Below are 18406 nucleotides of genomic sequence, written 5' to 3'. Positions count from 1 at the left end.
CCCTCTTGTCGTATACCATCCAAATAACATATTGTGAGGCTACGGCTCAGGGTTTTGACTTGTGACGTGTTGTTTGACTTATTTACTCGTCTCGTCGATTCCTAGATTCGACTCGACGTTTGACGTTCGACTTCGACGCTCTAAGCTCGGAATTCGACGTCTGAGTATGAATCCTCTTGTTTGACGTATTAAGGCCTTCGGCTTAATTCGTCACCTTAGTTTGAATGCACGCTTGGGTGTGACCCATTGGGTTCAGTAGAAGGAAAGTTGTGATATTAATATGATTAATCTCACTGATCGGAGATGGTCTCTAGCCTGACTTTCCGATCACTCGACTTCACTGAATAATTAACTCCGTAATTAATTCTGAACCCTCTATCGGAATAATACACTTGTTCGAAAGACACCAATCCTTTCATCTTGGTGGGACAAGAACAAGATATAGTACTTATGACAAGGAGTTCTATGCAATTGTGAGGGCTCTTAATCATTAGTCACATTACATGAGGCCTAGACCATTTGTACTACATTCCGATCATGAATCTCTCAAGTACATTAATGGTTCTCATAAACTCAATGCAAGACATGCCAAATGGGTTGAATTTCTCCAATCTTTCACCTTCTCTTCTAAGTACAAAGAAGGGAAGGGCAATGTAGTGGCCAATGCTCTTTCTAGGAGGCATTGTATGATCATTATTCTCGATGCGATGTTTTTGGGGTTTGAGTTACTCAAAGAGTTGTATGGTGATGATGAGGATTTTGGTGAGTTGATGAAGAAGTATGAGAACGGGATCAATGGCTCTTTCATGATGCAAGAAGATTTCCTTTTCAAGGGAAACAAGCTTTGTGTTCCAAAATGTTCTCATCAAAAGCTACTTGTGAAAGAAGCTCATTAACGAGGCCTAGCCGGAAACTTTGGGGTTGCAAAAAACATATAATATCCTTCGGGAACATTTTTATTGGCCTAAAATGTTTGGCGATGTGCAAGATGTAATAGCTCGTTGTGGGGCTTGTCATAAGACTAAGAGTCAATTCCATGAGGGACTCTACTATCCTCTTTTGGTTCCTAGTCACCCATGGGATGATCTTAGTATGGATTTTGTGGTTACTCTCCCTCACACTCCAAGACAAAATAATTCCGTGCTTGTTGTGGTGGACGATTTTAGCAAGATGGCTTATTTCATTCCTTGTCACAAGATCAATGATGCTTCTCATGTGGCTACCTTATTCTTTAGAGAAGTGGTGAAGCTTCATGGCATTCCAAAAAGCATTGTGTCAGATAAAGATCCTAAGTTCTTGATATACTTTTGGAAGACCTTGTGGAAGGTGGTAGGAACCAAGCTCTTGTTTAGTACTTCTAGTCACCCTCAAACCGATGGGCAAACGGAGGTGACTAATCGGACCATGTCCAGCTATCATTAGCAAGCACATGAAAGATTGGGATGTTAAACTTCCTCAAGTTGAATTTGCTTAAAAACGCTCTCATTGCATAGCTACTAGGAAAACACCATTTGAAGTAGTGTATGGCTTCAATCCCCACTTACCACTTGACGTGTTGCTAAGTATTCCTCAAGATGAGTTGAGTTTTGAGGCAAAAGATAGAGTTGAAATGATGAAAAAGCTTCATAAAGATGTCAAGAAGAGGATTGAGAAAGCAAATGAGAGTTATAAGGCAAGAGCAAACAAATTCAAGAAGCCAAGGGAATTCAATGTAGGAGATCTTGTATGGCTCCATCTTCGGAAAGAAAGATTTCCGGCTTCGAGAAATAACAAGCTCATGCCAAGATCCGAAGGCCCCTTTAAAGTTGTGGAGAGGGTTGGACCCAATGCTTACACGCTCAAACTTCCGGGAGACTATGGATTTCATGCTACCTTTAATGTTGGTGATCTTGCTCCTTTTCTTTTTGAGGAAGATGTTGGTGATAATGATCCAGAATTGAGGGTAATTCCTTTTGAAGGGGAGGGGTTTGATACGGGTGCATGGAACTTGGTGGAGGAAGTTCAAGAAGTGTCACGTGTTATGACACGTCCTTGGTGGCCACCTCTCGAGGTTGACCATTATCAAACTCAAATAACTTTTGTTTGTTTAGAATAAAGCTCCAAGGATTCCATGTGTTAGCCAAGAGAGAAACTTATCAATGCGTTACTTAACTACTTCAATCAACCATATCTTCTTCGTTACAAAAAAATTTCAGGTGATTCAAATTGGAGATGAAAGTAGAGTCCAAGAGCTTTCCAACGACAGGTCACATGCCCAAATTAAGCAAGAAATGAAAAAGTTATGAGCGTTTGAAATCGAGCTATCTAGACAGAACCGCTGAAGCGACCGCTCCGACCATTGGAGTGACCGCTCCATCCCTTGCAGCAATTGCTCTATCCGGTATTGGGATTTTTGGCAGAAGCTTTGGAGAGACTGCTTTGTTCATGCAGAGCGACCGTAAAGCCCTATATATAGGGTTAATCTTATGATTGGTTAGAGGAACTTTTGCTTAATTTTGAAATCAATGATATTTTCTCTCTCTACCCATAATCATTGTGATTATTTGCTATCTTTGTGATTTCTTCTTTGTAATCTTTGTGATTACATCTTAATCCTAGCTTTATTTGGTATTGGCTTTGATTAAGAACCCTTATTTCATAGATCTTGGTGATTTTTGAGATAGGTTTATCTTGTGTTGTTGCTTTGAAATTATTGATAGTTGATTTTCCCCTCTTTTCTTGGTTGTTTCATATCACTAATAGGTTCAGATAAGTTCAGGTAAATTCATATAAGATAAGATAAGTTCAGATAAGTAAAAATCAGGTGAATAGAACACACCCTAAACAAAGTCTTGTACTCCCTCTGTGTTTTAATAAGTTTTACACTTACCGAATGCGGTTGTTTTAATAAGTGTTATACTTCTCTTTTTTGTTTTTGCTAAAAGCTATATTTTTATATTATATCTTTCTCCTTTCATAGTCCCCACCCAAACACACTATTACTTTTTAATTATTTTTTTCCTCTCACATTTATTACTTTTCAATAAAATATTAACCCCATTGTCTTTCTTTTACAAATATTTCAACTACTCAACTTACCTCTTATTTTATTTAAGTCAATTAAATTGCCTTAAACTATGTGCCGATTAAAGTGTAATACGGAGTGTTTATTAAAACATGGAGGGAGTAACGTGTTTAAAAAAAAATACTGTAAGGAAAACTGCACAAGGAATAATAAGCTTCTTACAACATGAAAAGTATCATTTTTATTGGCTAAAGATTAATATTGCAAATTTTAAATACAAATACAAGTGCTAAATGTATGTAATCAACACCCATTTAAAAAAAAAAAAATTGTGAAAAAATTGTATGAAAAAACAGAAGAGTCTTAAGCTGTTACAGTTTGGCAACTTGCCTAAATATTATAGCAAGTACACATTACGGAGTAGTTGATAATTAAATCATAAAAAGAAGGCAGGCAAAGGTAACATAGGCAAAGATAAAACAATTGTTGACAAGCCATGGTGCATCGCTTTTACGAGTTGTAGGAGCATGATTATTTAGATTACCAGCGCCTCTGCCGCAACGACCACCCTGCCTCCGGTAGGCATGGATGGCATGATTTTCCCAATCAACGTTATTATTTGTAACTTTGTTACATTTGAGACCATTTTCAATTGAAGAGAGTTGTTGTCCATTGCATGACATCTTATTTACTATTGTGTCTTCTGTAACATATACCAAGTAAATTAGTTCTCAACCTTTACCAATATAAATTCATAAAGTCCTTTCCAAAAATATATATATATATATATATATATATATATATATATATATATATATATTCATAAAGTTATCTTTTTATTGGTATAAAATCAATAAATTATAAATTAATCATCAAAGACAGACAACTTTCACCAATTTAATATTCATACTAGTAGATGTGTTAACAGATTAAAGCATGTAGTAAGAGTTTTGACTTTTCATTACATGTTCATTTTTGTATTCTACCATGTATGATATAAGATAATTATAGGATACTTCACTTCAAAAAATGACTCGATTGAGAAGATGAACTATATATGATCAAGAATCTTTAAATATGATTTTACCGTCTTAAATATTAATCAAATGAATATTTTTAAACATTATTACTAAAGTTAATGAGCATAATTATTAATTATAAGCAATGCCACAACAATTCGCAAATTAGATCCTACACACGATACCGAATAAACTGCAAAGATTTACAAAAATAATTATATTTAAAAAAAAAAATAAAAAAAAAATTTGCAAATACCTTTAAAAGATGCATCATGATTAGTTGGGGAGCTGGATTTGGCTACTGATATCAAATTTGAGAAGGATAGAAAGGAAATGACGAAGAACACAAAAGAGGTTTCATGGTTTTTTATTTTCTCTCTTTTTTTTTTTGGGGTAATTTGAGTATAAATTTTAGATTTTTACTTTGATGAATGTTATTTGAAGCTAGTTTGAGAACTAAGTACGAAACTACTCCGTTGAATGATTGGTTTTGCTTTTGGAAAAGCGAAAGGTGCTTTCACGTGTCTGCAGTACGGTACTACAATCATTAGTACAAATTTTGATTTTCTAATTAAATTTATGATGAAAATTGTAAAAACTATTTAAGTTAATAATGATGGTAAAACTTAATTACACTTTTGCGTTGGGATAAATTTTAGCTATGATATGGAACTACTGTTCACTTAAGAAAGCAATTTTGGTTGATAAATCGCACGGACTATTAGTTAATATGGAGCTAGTCCTCATTAATATCCTATATTAGCACCTCTTATTAATATAGTGGCATTTTGGAAAATAAAAGCACTTCTCGCCCCCCCCCCCCTCTCCTATGTTCTTGTCGACCATCCCCTCCCATGGCCACTCAATTTTGTCTCTCCTCCCCTCCCGTGGCCACTATTCCTTCTCTCTCCTCCCCTCGCATGGCCTTGCCGACCATTCAACCACCATCGCGAGTCAAAACCGGCTGGCCAAACAAAAGACACCCTACTGGGACATATGTAAAGAGGGCCCATATTAACCCCTTTGGGAAAGGGTGGTGCTCGCGGAGGTGTGACGGTGGTCTAGTGGTACTAATGGCTGACTAGTGGTCAATTGGTGGTGGAAGTGGTCGATTGGTGGTGGTAGTGGTCGTACGATGGTCGTGCTAGTGGTCGTGCGATGGTCGGATGATGGTGTTAGAGGTGGTGCGGTAGTAAGAAGGTGGTGCCAGTGGTGGTTCAGTGGTGATAGAGGAGAGATAAAGGGGGTATTTGCTTAAAAATTTACCAAAAAAACCCTTGATATTAACAAGTTATGTTGATATTGGATATCAACTTGTATTTTCTCGTTAATATGGAGTATATATTTAACAACAATTTAAATGATGACATTAGTTTTTAAATGATGCAGATTAGTTTTTAAATGTTGACATGTTTTTAAATGATGCTTAATTTATAACTTTTAAATTGCTGTAATTTTTTATAAAATTTGGTAAAACCATGCATTGCAATCACCATATATGAAGTACTTCCTCTGTTTTCTTTTAGTTGCAACGTTTGAAAATTTGCACTATTTACGTTTTTCTATTTGACCAACTATGTTGATTTATATAGTCATGTAGAAATTCGTTAAATTTGAACTTTGAGCTTAAATACTATTTAATTAGGAAAAATTTACAACAATAATCCCACCTTTATGCTATATTCTCAAAATGGTCTCAGTTTTAAAATTTTGAAAATAATCCCAACTTTTACTAGTGTCTTCCTAAAATAGTCCCATTAGCAGGTAATTTTAATTAATTCATCCATCCATCCTCCACCATGGGCACCATTCTCCTACCACGACCTCCAATGGGCCTAATATCTAAAGCAACCTCCAGTGATATAGAAGCAGCAAGCCTTTTAAACCGAACCTTGACCCACCAGATCATATCATTCGAACAACACTGATCGATCGGCTGCCATGACTCACTTTTTACCCTCTTCTTCTCTGCCACTCGTCTCTTTCTCTCGGTTTCTTTATTTGGGCAACTCAGCAACCCAATTTTCTCGCTCCAATTCTTATCACTCCAATTTTCTCGGTTTCAATTCGATATTGGAGAACAATTATAAAGAGAGTGAATAAAACAACGAGCTGAGAATTTAGGTTTCAATGGTCGAAATTTTAACAATTGATCCTAATATCAACTAAAATTTTAATCCCTTCACTTGTTTGGATTGAAGGAAATGGAAGGAAAGAAGGGAAGAGAAAAGGAGGGGGACAAACTCTCTTGTTTAGGTAAAGGATTGAGATAAGGAAGGAAAAGAGAGGGAGGGATCCATTTTCCCCCTCTTTAATAAGTATAATCCCTCCAAAATTGGAGAGATATGGAGGAAAAATAGAGTTCACCTCCCCCTCCCTTTCTTTCCCCTTCTCTTCCTCCTATTTCTCTCCCCTTCCATTCCTTTCTTATTTGCTATCCAAATAAAGCGTTAGAATTTTAATTTTCACAAAATCCAAATAGCTTGAAAATATATTTTCAACATTGTGCCTAAGAAATTACAGAGATAATAGAACTAAAATAAAGTTAGAATTAAAAAATAAATAAAAATAAAGAGGAGAAATGGGGGAAGTTGTTTGAGAATGTTGAGGAAGACGAAAATAATCCTTTGATCTTCTTTATTGCCATTTTTTTATGCATGCTAATTATGCATGCTTCTTTCTTCACTTTGATCTTCTTTATTGCCATTTTTTTAAGGTAAGGTGGCAGGGCTTTGGACGGGGAGGAGGAGAAGAGAGAAAAGGTAGCAGGACTTTGGAGGAAGAGAGAAAGGCCCGTGGAGAAGAGTGTACAAGTGGGATGGTAATTTTTTTTTAAACTAAAAAACAAAAATAAAAGGCTAAACCAATCAAAAGAAAACACATTTGATGTTCACTGGTTACACAGGTTAGATATTATTTTCATAAAAGACCTCATAAAAATTAGGATTATTTTCAGAATTTTTAAATTTGGGACTATTTTGAGAAGATAACATATAGGTGGGATTATTGCTGTAAATTTTTTCATTTAAGCAGAGAATTATATATTAAAGTAGAAAAAATAGGTCTTCTAATAATGGAGGAAAAAAATCAAAATTGAATACATAGAACATAGTCATTGAAGTTATCATACATTAGTTGAATTTTTGAAAAATGGATGAATTTCTTTCAATTTGTGAAGAAATTCACTGAGAGTTAGTTAGAGCTTGAAGGTTCTTTCAAGGAGTTATAGATTAGGAAGAACTTTTAAGTAAGAATAGTTGTTGGCCTTGGAGAAAGAATCAGTTACATTTTAGCATCTTGAATGTACTAAATCTTCATTTCAAGGTTGTCATCATATCAATTGCACAACAATTTCCTTATATTTCTCAAGTCAAAGTTTTTTTTTGTAGCCTTCCAACCATCATCAGGTCCATCACATATCCTTTTCTCTATGCCAGTTGCCTTGCCAATGCAAAAGAATGAAGTAAATACAAATTTTGTAAAGGAAGAGTCGAGAAGGTTAGTAGAGAACGTGTCGCATACATTAACGTGACAATTAAGTCTCTGACACAAGACTTGTATATAGCTATATTATCAATACTCCCTTCATGAGAAAACTACCTCATGTTATGCGGTTAGACATGAGGGCAGACGTTAGATAAAGATGCCAGGAAACCCAAAATTTTCCATCAACTTATGCTGCATTATTCAATTTGGTATATGATGATTTTCTGCTGCCATTTACTTCATTTAGCTCCAAGGAGACGCCAACACAGCTCCACTACCTAATATCCCTTGTTTCCTCGAATCCGGGCTCGCATATCAACCTGAATGAGAAAAAAAATTTGCTTCGTATTAATTATTTCTTTTACTCGAAATTTAACTTTCAATGAAAAAAGAATCAAAGATTTATCATTGCACCATATAGTTGTTAGAATAATCTTGCATGACAATTGACAAAGCAAAACTACTGCAAATGGACTATTTGCTCTGTGGTAGACTTGAAATCCACCAAATATGTTAAGTGAGGCACCAGGTTAGCAGTAATAATTCTGGCTTTAATTAATTTTATTATTAGCATAATACAGCAACAACGTTCACAGTTTCACATGAGAGCAACATAATTAAGAAAGGAGTTCACATGTAAACTAGAGACAGCCATGTAGCCTTCGATTGTCATACGAGCAGGAGCTTCAAGCTTCAAACAAAAGCAACAAACAAGTTGTTCATCACTAAACTTTCCCTTTCATCTTGGGAAACTGATGTGGATTAAAACCCCTTAACTTAATAAAGAATCTAAAATCACACAAGTAACACAAGCCCTTCGAATTCCCTAAGAAAATCGAACAATTTAAGAACTGATGTGAATCAAGAGGCTAATTCCTTTGAAGGATCCAAGACACTTTTAGAAGGTCCAAATAGCTCCATTATAGGCTGCCTAAGCAAGGAAATAAACAAGGAAAGGTTCAATAGATCAATTGGGAAATAAGGAAGCTTGATCATCAAGGAAGAAGAAATGGAGCGATTTACTTCCAACGGCAATTACGGAGGCCATGCGCCACTCCAAGGGCCACGCGCCACCTTCCCGGAACCACCTTGAACCCAGCTACAACCTGAGCCAGCACGTGAGGCAAGAGGCGACGCGTGTGGTGGTCGAACGGCCGGCGATATGAAATGGATGATTTTTTATACTTAGGGTTTTTCTTGGTTTAAGCACTTAGGATAAGATTAAATTTCTATTATTTAGTTGCTATAAACTTCCTAAGGTTATTAGTTTTTAGTTAGTTCAATTAGAGTTTGATTAGGAATAAAATACCTAGCAATCCTATTCCTAATGGGATTGGTATTCTATCTTATGTAGGATTATTGGAATCCTATCTAGGTTAGATCTCCTACTTCTAGGGGGACTAGGAGACCTCATAGAGGTCTATAAATACTTGTTTTTCGTGGGTTTTCAAGACAATTAACAACCAGAAATTTCAATACAATATTATTGTTTGTTTTGCTTAATTGCTTACAAATTCTTTTGCTAGTTTTCAATTCAAGGACCTGTTTTGATAACTAGAACGTTCCAGGAGTAGTCATTTTCAAAGTCATATCCGGTTCATTGTTCTTAAATTGTTCGATTTTCTTAGGGAATTCGAAGGGCTTGTGTTACTGTGTGATTTTAGATTCTTAATTAAGTTAAGGGGTTTAAATCCACATCAGAAACTTTTGCTGCTATCATTAACACCCCAAGTCACTTAAAAGGTCAGAATGATCAAGACGATTACCAAACACAAATAGAAATGATTAAGCAGATACAAAAGCATTGATAGATAATATCTAATATGAGCATCTAAAAGCACTCATGACTCACAATTAAGATTTTTCTTAACTTTCAACCTGTAAATATAGAACCTAAAGTTACCTGACCCAAATTACATACATACTACAAATTAAACTGCTTTTCAATCATATTCATACATCATATAAAAGTTCCTAGTAAACTTAGTAATAATCAAACATTTGTTTTTGCGTGGTATAATTCAGGAGCAACAAGTCATAGATGATCAGGAAATTCCCCAACATGTCTTATAATTTCACGTAAAGGGACATAATAGATGTGCTAATATAGGTTGTTCCTAAGCCTTACCCCTGTTCAATATATTTAAGACAACTTAGATAAGTACTTCTGCATATTTGGGCCAAGTTATTAGCAGTTTTGGTGAATGTCAATCAAAAGTCAATTGGTCGGAGTTGGAATTTTGATTAGTCAAACTTTGAGGCGGTAGTGTTCTGATTAGTCTCCTTTGCTTCCTTTTTCTCTAGTTCAGCTCTTTATTTTGGGTCAGTTTCGATGTTAGTTGCATTTAGTGCCTTGTTCTTTGGTAGTTTCCTTACGTTAAGTATGTTTCAGGTAGTGTTTGAAGCTGATTTGTATATTTTTAGTTTAAAATTCTGCTTTGTGGTAGGTTGTCTCATTTTTGGAATTGTTGGTTCTATAATTCCCTTGTGGTGTGTCCCTGTTTGGTTAGTGGTTGGATGGCCAAGGTAGGCTTGTCCAATCTGGAAGAGTAAAGCAGGAAGTAAATTTGGGTTCAGACTCTAGGTATAGAGTGGTGGGAGGAAGAGATGCCCTGCTCTTCTCCAATGTTTCGTGTCTAGAAAATGGACACGTTGTCCTCTTTGTAGTAGGTAAAGACATAGGCTTCCTTGTTAGTGGGTTTGCTTTGAAGGATGGGTTTTGTGGAGGTCTTTTGTTAATAGGTCTTCGTCTATTAATTTTGTAATTGTGCGGGAGAAAGGTTTGGTGTGTACATGTTGACTCCAATTTTAAAATTAGAGGTCCTTAGGATTATTTAGGTTTGTGATGGGTTGTGTTCTCATCGCATGCAAAAGCACCGATCCTAAATTTTCTGGGGTTCATAGCATGCTGTTGATCATGAATTTCTTTCCTATCAATGGGAGAATTCGAGGACCTGTTTGCCGTGAAATTACTTTCCTTACGTTTCTTGCTTTGTCTCTATCTTTCAAGCTCCAAAGGTTTTTACATGATTTTCTCAAGGTCAATTACCCGAGCTTCACCTTTGTTGAATAAAGAAAACTGGGAAGAATATGCTATGTTACTCAAACTCTTCATTTCACCTCAAGTACCCATGTCAGATCTTTAACACTTGGACACGGATATGACACTGGACACTTCAATTTTAGTTCAAAATCAAGGATTTTTTTCACAAAATAGCCGAGTTGGGCATTTGGACACATACCCGTGTCGGACATGATTACCCGAGTCCAAGTAACATAGAGAATATATATTGTAGGCTTCTGCCCACTAGAATCAAGGCAGTGTTACTGTTACCTACAAAGTGGCTCCAACATTCATGAGCCTATTAAAAGAGCGATTTCAAACTTCAGTTTTAAATGTTGTGTTTATACGAGCAAGCAATGATCATCTTGATCTTGTTAGCTTTGTTCTTGTTAAGGTCTTAACAGGCCTAGTAGCTCTTATTGTATTACAACTATATCAATTTATGCAAATTAAGTTAAATGTTAAAAAAAATATTTAAAAAAATGTTTGAGATAGATAAAGAAAGATTTCATCGAGTTGCTTCTTATGGCATTGTGAAGTTTTATCAACTCATTTTTCACTAGCTTGCATCTCTTCCAACATTACAAGGTCCATAATGTCCTGGAGCCTTATTTCATTATTTCAAGCAGCCCCCTCCCCAGAAAAGAAATGGAAGATAATTTAGTGACACCGTAACTGAATTGACATTCTTTTTTTTATTGAGGAAACTGAATTGACATTCTACACCAGAAGTACTATCTACTAAAGTGTGATGCATATGATAGGAAAGTAGCACTAATATCTACATACTTCAAATATATATAAGGCACCTTTCATGAAGTAAAGTTATTTTGTATGTTCTGCAATTTCTCTTATCATGTCCCAAGATAAATATGCCATACATGTTCTAAATTTGTATTCAAATTTCTTCTGTTAGAGAAATATTAGGGCTCAGCAGTGTGCACAGAAATACACATCATATATATTCAATAAATTAAAAAATAAATAAATAAATAAAAACAGACACACATAAACTAGATGAAATTGTGAAGATTGGCACAAAAGGAAGGCATACCTGGCCCCTCTTACAATTGAAGTATGTTTCTCTTAGACCAACACAATCGCTAGGTATACAAGGGGTTGTCTCCCCTGCACATTCCCTAAATGACCTCTTCTGCACCTACAAGTGAAACATCAAGTCCATGAATCTGCCTGCCAAAGATAGCACCCAAAGAATCACAAATACCTAAGTTTTCCAATCAAACAAGTAGGCTACATGCAATGACCAAGATATTCTGGAACAAATTTTTAAGCACTCATGCTAGTTCTTTAACTGAACAGGTCTGTACTCCGTAAAAGATTCATCACAATCATCAACAAATGGTTGCAAACATGGTACAAAAATAGGAATTGCTAATATAAAGGGAAAAAGTTCAGTAGTTCACTATCCTCCTTAAAGGATATTACTATAGGTTTAAAAGAATGGAAAAGGAAAATTTCAGTCTCATTTTATCTGCAAATTTATAAAATAAAATGAAACAAACACTTAGTCCCAAAATTTTTGGGCGTGGTTCATAGAACTACTTGAAAGTTGGAAAGCCAGCTATAATGGTGGCTGAAAGTTGATTACCAGCTCAGAAGGTATCTAAAAGATGAAAAGGTTGTAGATGAAATATTTAAGTTTGCCTAATAAAACCATCTTAAATATAAAAAGGTAGTTTAAGAAGACAACTTGTCAAAAATTAGAATGGTACTGAGTTGAAATTAGCTGAATAAGCTGCAAGATAGAGGTTATTTATGAGGTTTGAAAATGTAGCTGAATAGCTAACACATGTTCCCAGCTTTAAAAAAAAATTAAAATTATAAAAATTAATCCATGTTAAAAATTAGAGTTTTTTTAATCTTTTGATTAAACTAATCCATGTTAAAATAAGTACAAATCATCTGTAAATATAACAAAAGGCAAAAACTAATTGGTGGATATGCATTTATTAACCTAAGAAGATAAAACAATCCAAGAAACTAGAATAGAGTGGAGTATATACTCAGATTGTGCAAAGGTACCAAAATGATGGAGGATATTAATTTAAGTTTGCATAGACATATTCAAAAGAGTTTGATCTTTAATTTGTTAGTATTGCTTTGAGGAAAGAAAAATCAATAGAAGTAAACAATTTAAGCTTTAGCAGTCATTCAGTGACACAATAGGTCATGGTGGTCTTTCCCCTTTACAGAAGAATGCAATGTGAAGATACACCAGAATTTTACTATGAGCGTGCAGCGTCAGTTAAATATTATCAACTATCAGTTGCACACTTGCACCACATAATCAGTCATTAATTGCATATTTAAATTGCGCCCATCAATTCAATATTTGGCTGCTGATAATTTAATATAAAATTTGACTAATGACTCCCTCCATCCCACATATAATAACTTCGCATCTCTCTCTTATTGCTTGTCACACAAAAAGCTTCCCAATCGTCTCTTAGCTTTGGATCTACATAATACAATATTGTTCTCCCGTCACACTAAATTATTTTACTCATCATCTCTCTACTTCCTTAATATAATATGGCCCTCACTTTCCCTCACCTCAATAGAAAAACAATATAGAACACCCACTTGTTAATTTTTTAATCCATGTATACTTAGCAAAATCCCACCATCAACACTCCTACAATTATGTGCCAAGGGCCCAAGAGAAATGGAAAGCTTTTTTGTAGGACGGAGGGAGTATCTAATTAATTGACATACTCCTCAAACAATATAAAAAATTAAGTATTTTGCAACATGGATATGGATGAGGATAACATGAACTACGGATATAATTCATTCATGGATACCTTTAGCATTATCTAGTTGTGCATAGACCAATAAGCTTATGAATAACTCGGGAGCAAAATTGGTCAAAAATTGCTCATAAACAAACAAGCATACATGGACAGAATTCTGAAGCTCAATTACTTTGATCAGCATAGTGTTTGCTCAGAATAATAAATCAAGAATGTAGTTTATATAAAACATACAGAGTGGTTTTTACTTTGATCAGCATAGTGTTCAGTCTGAGTATATTCATAGTGAATCAAGACTGTAATTTATGTAAACATACCATATTGGTTTTCCTTCAAAGATTATAGTCTGCATATTCAATTAGTTGAAATTCAATATTACATATTTGATACTCCCTCCGTCTCTTATTTACATGCCTACTTCCCATTTTACACGGGAATTAAGGAACTTAAAACCCATGATTGGAAAGTACAAATATGCATGTGGGGTTAGAAAGAGATAGATAGAAAGAAAATGTAGTTGGTAATTACTGAAAAGATGGAGAGAAAGTGTTGGAAAATGACGTCAAAAGTACAAAAAAAATAAAAAATAAAAAATAAAAAATTAATGACAACCTTAGTTTTAAAATGCGCGCCGCAAGGCACAGTGAGGCTCGAGAGTTGGCGCCTTAGCTCTTTGAGGCTCAAAGACCTACAAAAGGCGCGCGCCTTTGCGCTTTTTCTAGGCTGCTTCTTGCGCCTTATTTTGCGCTTTATGTTTTAAAGCATCAATAGTTATTGTGTAAGTTTATTTTTCCTAAAGTATACCATGAGACTTTGTTATGGACAAGTTTTTTTTTAATTCTAGTGAAGAGAGAAATCCCATATTCTACAATTCGATTTGAAGAACCCTTGTTATTGATCACATGGCCCTTTCACCTTTTCTCATAATTTCATTTTTACACTTATCTATTATTATTTATTTTCTATATGAATAAAGTGCGCCTCACCTACAAAAGGCACGCGCCTTCGCCTTGCGCCTTGCGCCTAGGCTCCAAGGACTTTTTGCGCCTTGGTGCACCTTGCGCCCTTTAAAACCTAAGATGACAACTCATCAAAAAGAGGGAATATTGTCAAAAAGTACATTCTTATAATAGAAATAGGCATGTAATTTTGAAACCCCCAAAAAGAAAAGTTGGAATGTAAATATGGGACGGAGGGAGTATGCTTAAACTTCAAGTAAAGTCACTGCAAAGACACCTTTTGCCTTACAAAAATATGTAGAATTCCTTATGCTGGCAAGCAAGCTCAAAATGTTTTTCTGGACAAATAAGTATAGCCTAAACAAAAAATCCTACCCTTGCCAAAAACTTTTTGCTATACTCGACATTCAGTTAAAAAATAAAATAAAACATGAACATCCCAAAGCTAGTTTTCGGTTGTTAATACCGTAATCATGGGTAGTTGAACGCATAAAGTAAGTACATAGTGAAAGAGAAAAGGGAGGAAAGGTGTGAAAAAAGCCGAAAAAGGTTATTTTTATGAGACATTTCCCAAGTTATTGAACTTTTGGGTTTCTAGCCTTGGTTATGTCACTTAAAGGCATATATTCTAAAAGTTGAGCTGAGATATCATCTCTTGTCTAAACCCCATGCCCACCCCATGTATAGCCTCAACCACCCCTCTTATTCAATTTCTATGCCAAGTACACCTGAGTGCCTGACATAGTTAATTTTATTTTATTCTTTCAAGAATTAGGTAAACAGAGAATTACTCCCGCAACTCACCATCCCTAATGTGTTAGGGATGGTTGGAACACTTAGAAGACAGGTGAAAGACATACAATCCAAGCTAAGAAAATCAAGAAGGTATCACAGAATCTATCTCCCGGAGGTTGGGATGGAAAGAGGGCTAGCAGCAATCAGCTGACTAAACACTAAACTTTAGTGGAAAGCAAAGCTTGAACATTGCACTAAATCATATATGTGGCCCACTACTATGATCAACATATCATGAAAGTTTCTAGGTACAGAAACATGGAATTAAACAAAATCCATTGCTTAATATATTAGATAAAAACCATTTTTAAAGCATATACTCCCTCAGCCCTCCATTCCCAAAATTTGAACTCACTTACTTAGGGAAGTTAGAATGAGTGGAAAGGTGTAAGAGTGTGGGATACAAGGAATGAGATAGTATATGGGGTTTGGCAAAAATAGAATAAAGTAAAAAAGTAGTTGAACATGTTAAAACACCAAAAAAAAAAAAAAAGTGGGGCAAACTTTCAGGGCGTATTATATAATCACATTGTAACTTTAGTTAAAGCTCTTATACAACCACATTAGTCATGAGAATATATTGTTAAACACATAGGCTCATTGAAACTATCAAAATCCAAACTAGACTTATATTTCAACCATTACAAACATTTAAAGCCATTAAATTTATCACAAAATAAGAAGGTATACTTCATTTGATTACAATGATATACTGGAGTTATTCCAATTTGTCATTTCATACTATGACAGCTAAGAAGTGAAATTCAATCTTTCACAACTCCAAAATAATGTTTTTAATTTATGAAAGGATCTGCCTCAATTTGTCATTTCATACTAGACACACATACTATTATACTCCCTCCGTTCCATAATATAGTTCCTGTTTTTCAATTTTGGAGACCCAAAATGTTGTTCTTGTCTCTATTTTTGGATAGTATGTAAAGACCATTATACCCTCATTTTTTTAACTTTATTCATTGTACTTCCTAAATTACCCTTAAATTTTCCACTTGCCTTGTACTTTTTTCCACTTACTTTCTCTAACTTTGGTCTATAATTGTACTTTTCACCTTTTTTATGTACTTCATTTACTTTCTCCTCTCTAACTTTTGTCTATAAGTGTACTTTTCACCTTTTTTAGGTACTTCATCCACTTTCTCCTCTCATTTCTTAAATACCGTGAAAAAAGACAAACAGGAACTATATATTGGCACGGAGGGAGTACTAATTTTTGTAATATGGCCAAAATCCATTTCTCAGACTCGATTTTTTTTTTTTTTCATGGCAACATCAATCTCTCTCTCTCTCTCTCTCTCTCTCTCTCTCTCTCTCTCTCTCTCTATATATATATATATATATATATATATAAATGGATTTGGCCATATTACAAAAATTAGTATAATAGTATATGTGTCTAGCAGTCTAGCCTAAAATGAAGTGTTGTGGGTACCTATACCAGAAAATTTGACACAGCTACATGAGGCGAAATAAAAGACCTAAGGCCTTATTCAATCAACCTGAAAAATAAGTTCTGATAAGGATCAATAAATACTCCGTAAAAGATTTGAATACGTTTCGAAAGATAACTTTGGAAAAAAAATAAGTTTAAATGAGGGCTTATAAGGGATACCCAAGTTCAATTTACATTTTTCATAAGTTCTAATAAGTTTTTAAAGTTGAAGTAGTGTTTGAAAAAGTGTTGCTTAGGCACAAGGTATTAGGAGCCATGCGCCTTTTGTTGTCCAGGCAAAGAGATTTTAGTGAAGCGCAATTGAGTTGCACTGAGGCATTGGTGCACCGTGAGATAAGTGAAAATTGGATGAATAGAACACACCCTAAGTAGCATAGGTAGAAATTTATGCAAATAGATCAGCCATATAGGCATACACCCACCAAGTATCCATATCATATCATCAAAGTAACAAGTTCCGACCAAATCAATCAGACTATTGCCATTGACAATGTAAGCAGAAACATACTATGTCATCAAAGTAACAAATTCCCACCAAAACAATCAGATTATTGCCCTCGTAATTGTAAGCAGAAACAAAAGTCTGTGCCATATTTTTCCTCCATGGGTTTATAGCAATTGAACCAAGAATATCAGAGTTCTAGCAAGCATAAACTGGAATAATAACAGGGCCAAACATGTAGAGCATCAGGTTGCATTAATGCTTCATTTGTAGGGCCGAGCGAGCGAAAAGAACTACAAGTCTACAACCATGTACATTTACATAACAAGGTCATAATTTAGTAATTTACATAGCAACATTAGCAGAAAATCCATACCAAGAGTACAAATTAGATGAACATAATGCGAAAAAATCAAAAGGGTATCCCAAAATTCCACTTCTGCCACACACCAATAAAATATGATCAAAAGGGTATCCCAACTCCATATCAACATCTCCAACTAATTAATTAGTCAAATATTTCATCAAAATATAAACCCAGTATCATCAAATCTGTCAAAATACAACTTTAATCCAATAAATACAGCATTTAAACAAAGTTGAAGAAACAAATTGAGATGTGATAATGATGGAAATTGAACAAAAAATGATTGATACAAAAAAAAAAAAAAAAAAAAAAAAGGGGGAAGATAATAAGAAATACCTTAATACAATCGGACTCGCTAAGACACTTGACAAGCTCCTCTGCCAAGCCTTTGCAAGACTTTGCCATAACCAGCCACTCTATCTCTTGCTTGTAGCTCCCAGGATTTCGCAGGTGAAATTAGGGGACTATTAGCAGCAATTCTTCTTCTATGCTTTCGTCTGGCTTATTAGAAAAGTTTTTCTCGAATGATTTTTCAAATGATGTATTCAGTATTGATATCATATACTCCGTATGATTTTAGTAGCACGTAGATCTATTAGAAATGGACCCAAACCCGAAACTGATTCGAAATGGAGAACTATACGAGAAATTGGGCTTTTGAAATCAACCCGAACTTAGTAGACCTTATGGAACATATTAAAACTTTTATTGGACTTGATTAGACCTTAATTTTTTTAATTAGACCTTATTATTATTATTATTATTATTATTATTATTATTATTATTAAAAATTAAAAGATATACTTAAAATCAATTGGAACCCGGGATACAATATGAGCTTTTACTCCTTTAGCTATTGCAAAACTAATCCTAACAAAGATGTGGGCCACTGCTCGAGCCCCAATATCTTGGGTCCTGGAAAAGTTTTGAACTCGTTTAAGCAAAGCAATGGCATCTGTCTCTAATTCTCCTAATTAAGAAAAGGAGAAAGGAAGAAATCTATACTCAATTGCCTCACACTCAGC

At 34.8% G+C, this 18406-nt stretch overlaps 2 protein-coding genes and 1 long non-coding RNA gene across 3 annotated transcripts; 1 reads left to right on the top strand and 2 right to left on the bottom strand.

Annotated features, from left to right (window-relative positions):
- The first annotated feature begins 503 nt into the window (after window positions 1–503).
- On the top strand, window positions 504–896 carry LOC110692097. The gene has a single exon (XM_021869081.1). It carries the CDS (start codon window positions 504–506, stop codon window positions 894–896), a length of 393 nt encoding a protein of 130 aa, XP_021724773.1.
- A 2323-nt stretch (window positions 897–3219) lies between these two features.
- Window positions 3220–4561, bottom strand: LOC110692165. The gene is made up of 2 exons (XR_002505413.1): window positions 4280–4561; window positions 3220–3707 (listed from the first exon to the last, which is right to left on the bottom strand). It is a non-coding gene; the product is annotated as an uncharacterized LOC110692165 (long non-coding RNA).
- Window positions 4562–7340: 2779 nt separating this feature from the next.
- Window positions 7341–17944, bottom strand: LOC110692164 (cytochrome c oxidase assembly factor 5-like). Its single transcript, XM_021869165.1, has 3 exons — window positions 17718–17944; window positions 11628–11732; window positions 7341–7829 (listed from the first exon to the last, which is right to left on the bottom strand). The coding sequence occupies exons 1-3, from the start codon at window positions 17784–17786 to the stop codon at window positions 7788–7790; spliced, it is 216 nt and encodes a 71-aa protein (XP_021724857.1). The 5' UTR covers window positions 17787–17944; the 3' UTR covers window positions 7341–7787.
- Between the last annotated feature and the right edge of the window lie 462 nt (window positions 17945–18406).

Source organism: Chenopodium quinoa, unplaced genomic scaffold, assembly GCF_001683475.1.
Source record: "Chenopodium quinoa cultivar QQ74 unplaced genomic scaffold, ASM168347v1, whole genome shotgun sequence".
NCBI lineage: Eukaryota > Viridiplantae > Streptophyta > Magnoliopsida > Caryophyllales > Amaranthaceae > Chenopodium > Chenopodium quinoa.
Note: the sequence above shows the minus strand (reverse complement) of the source record. Positions and strands in the feature narration are given on the sequence as shown.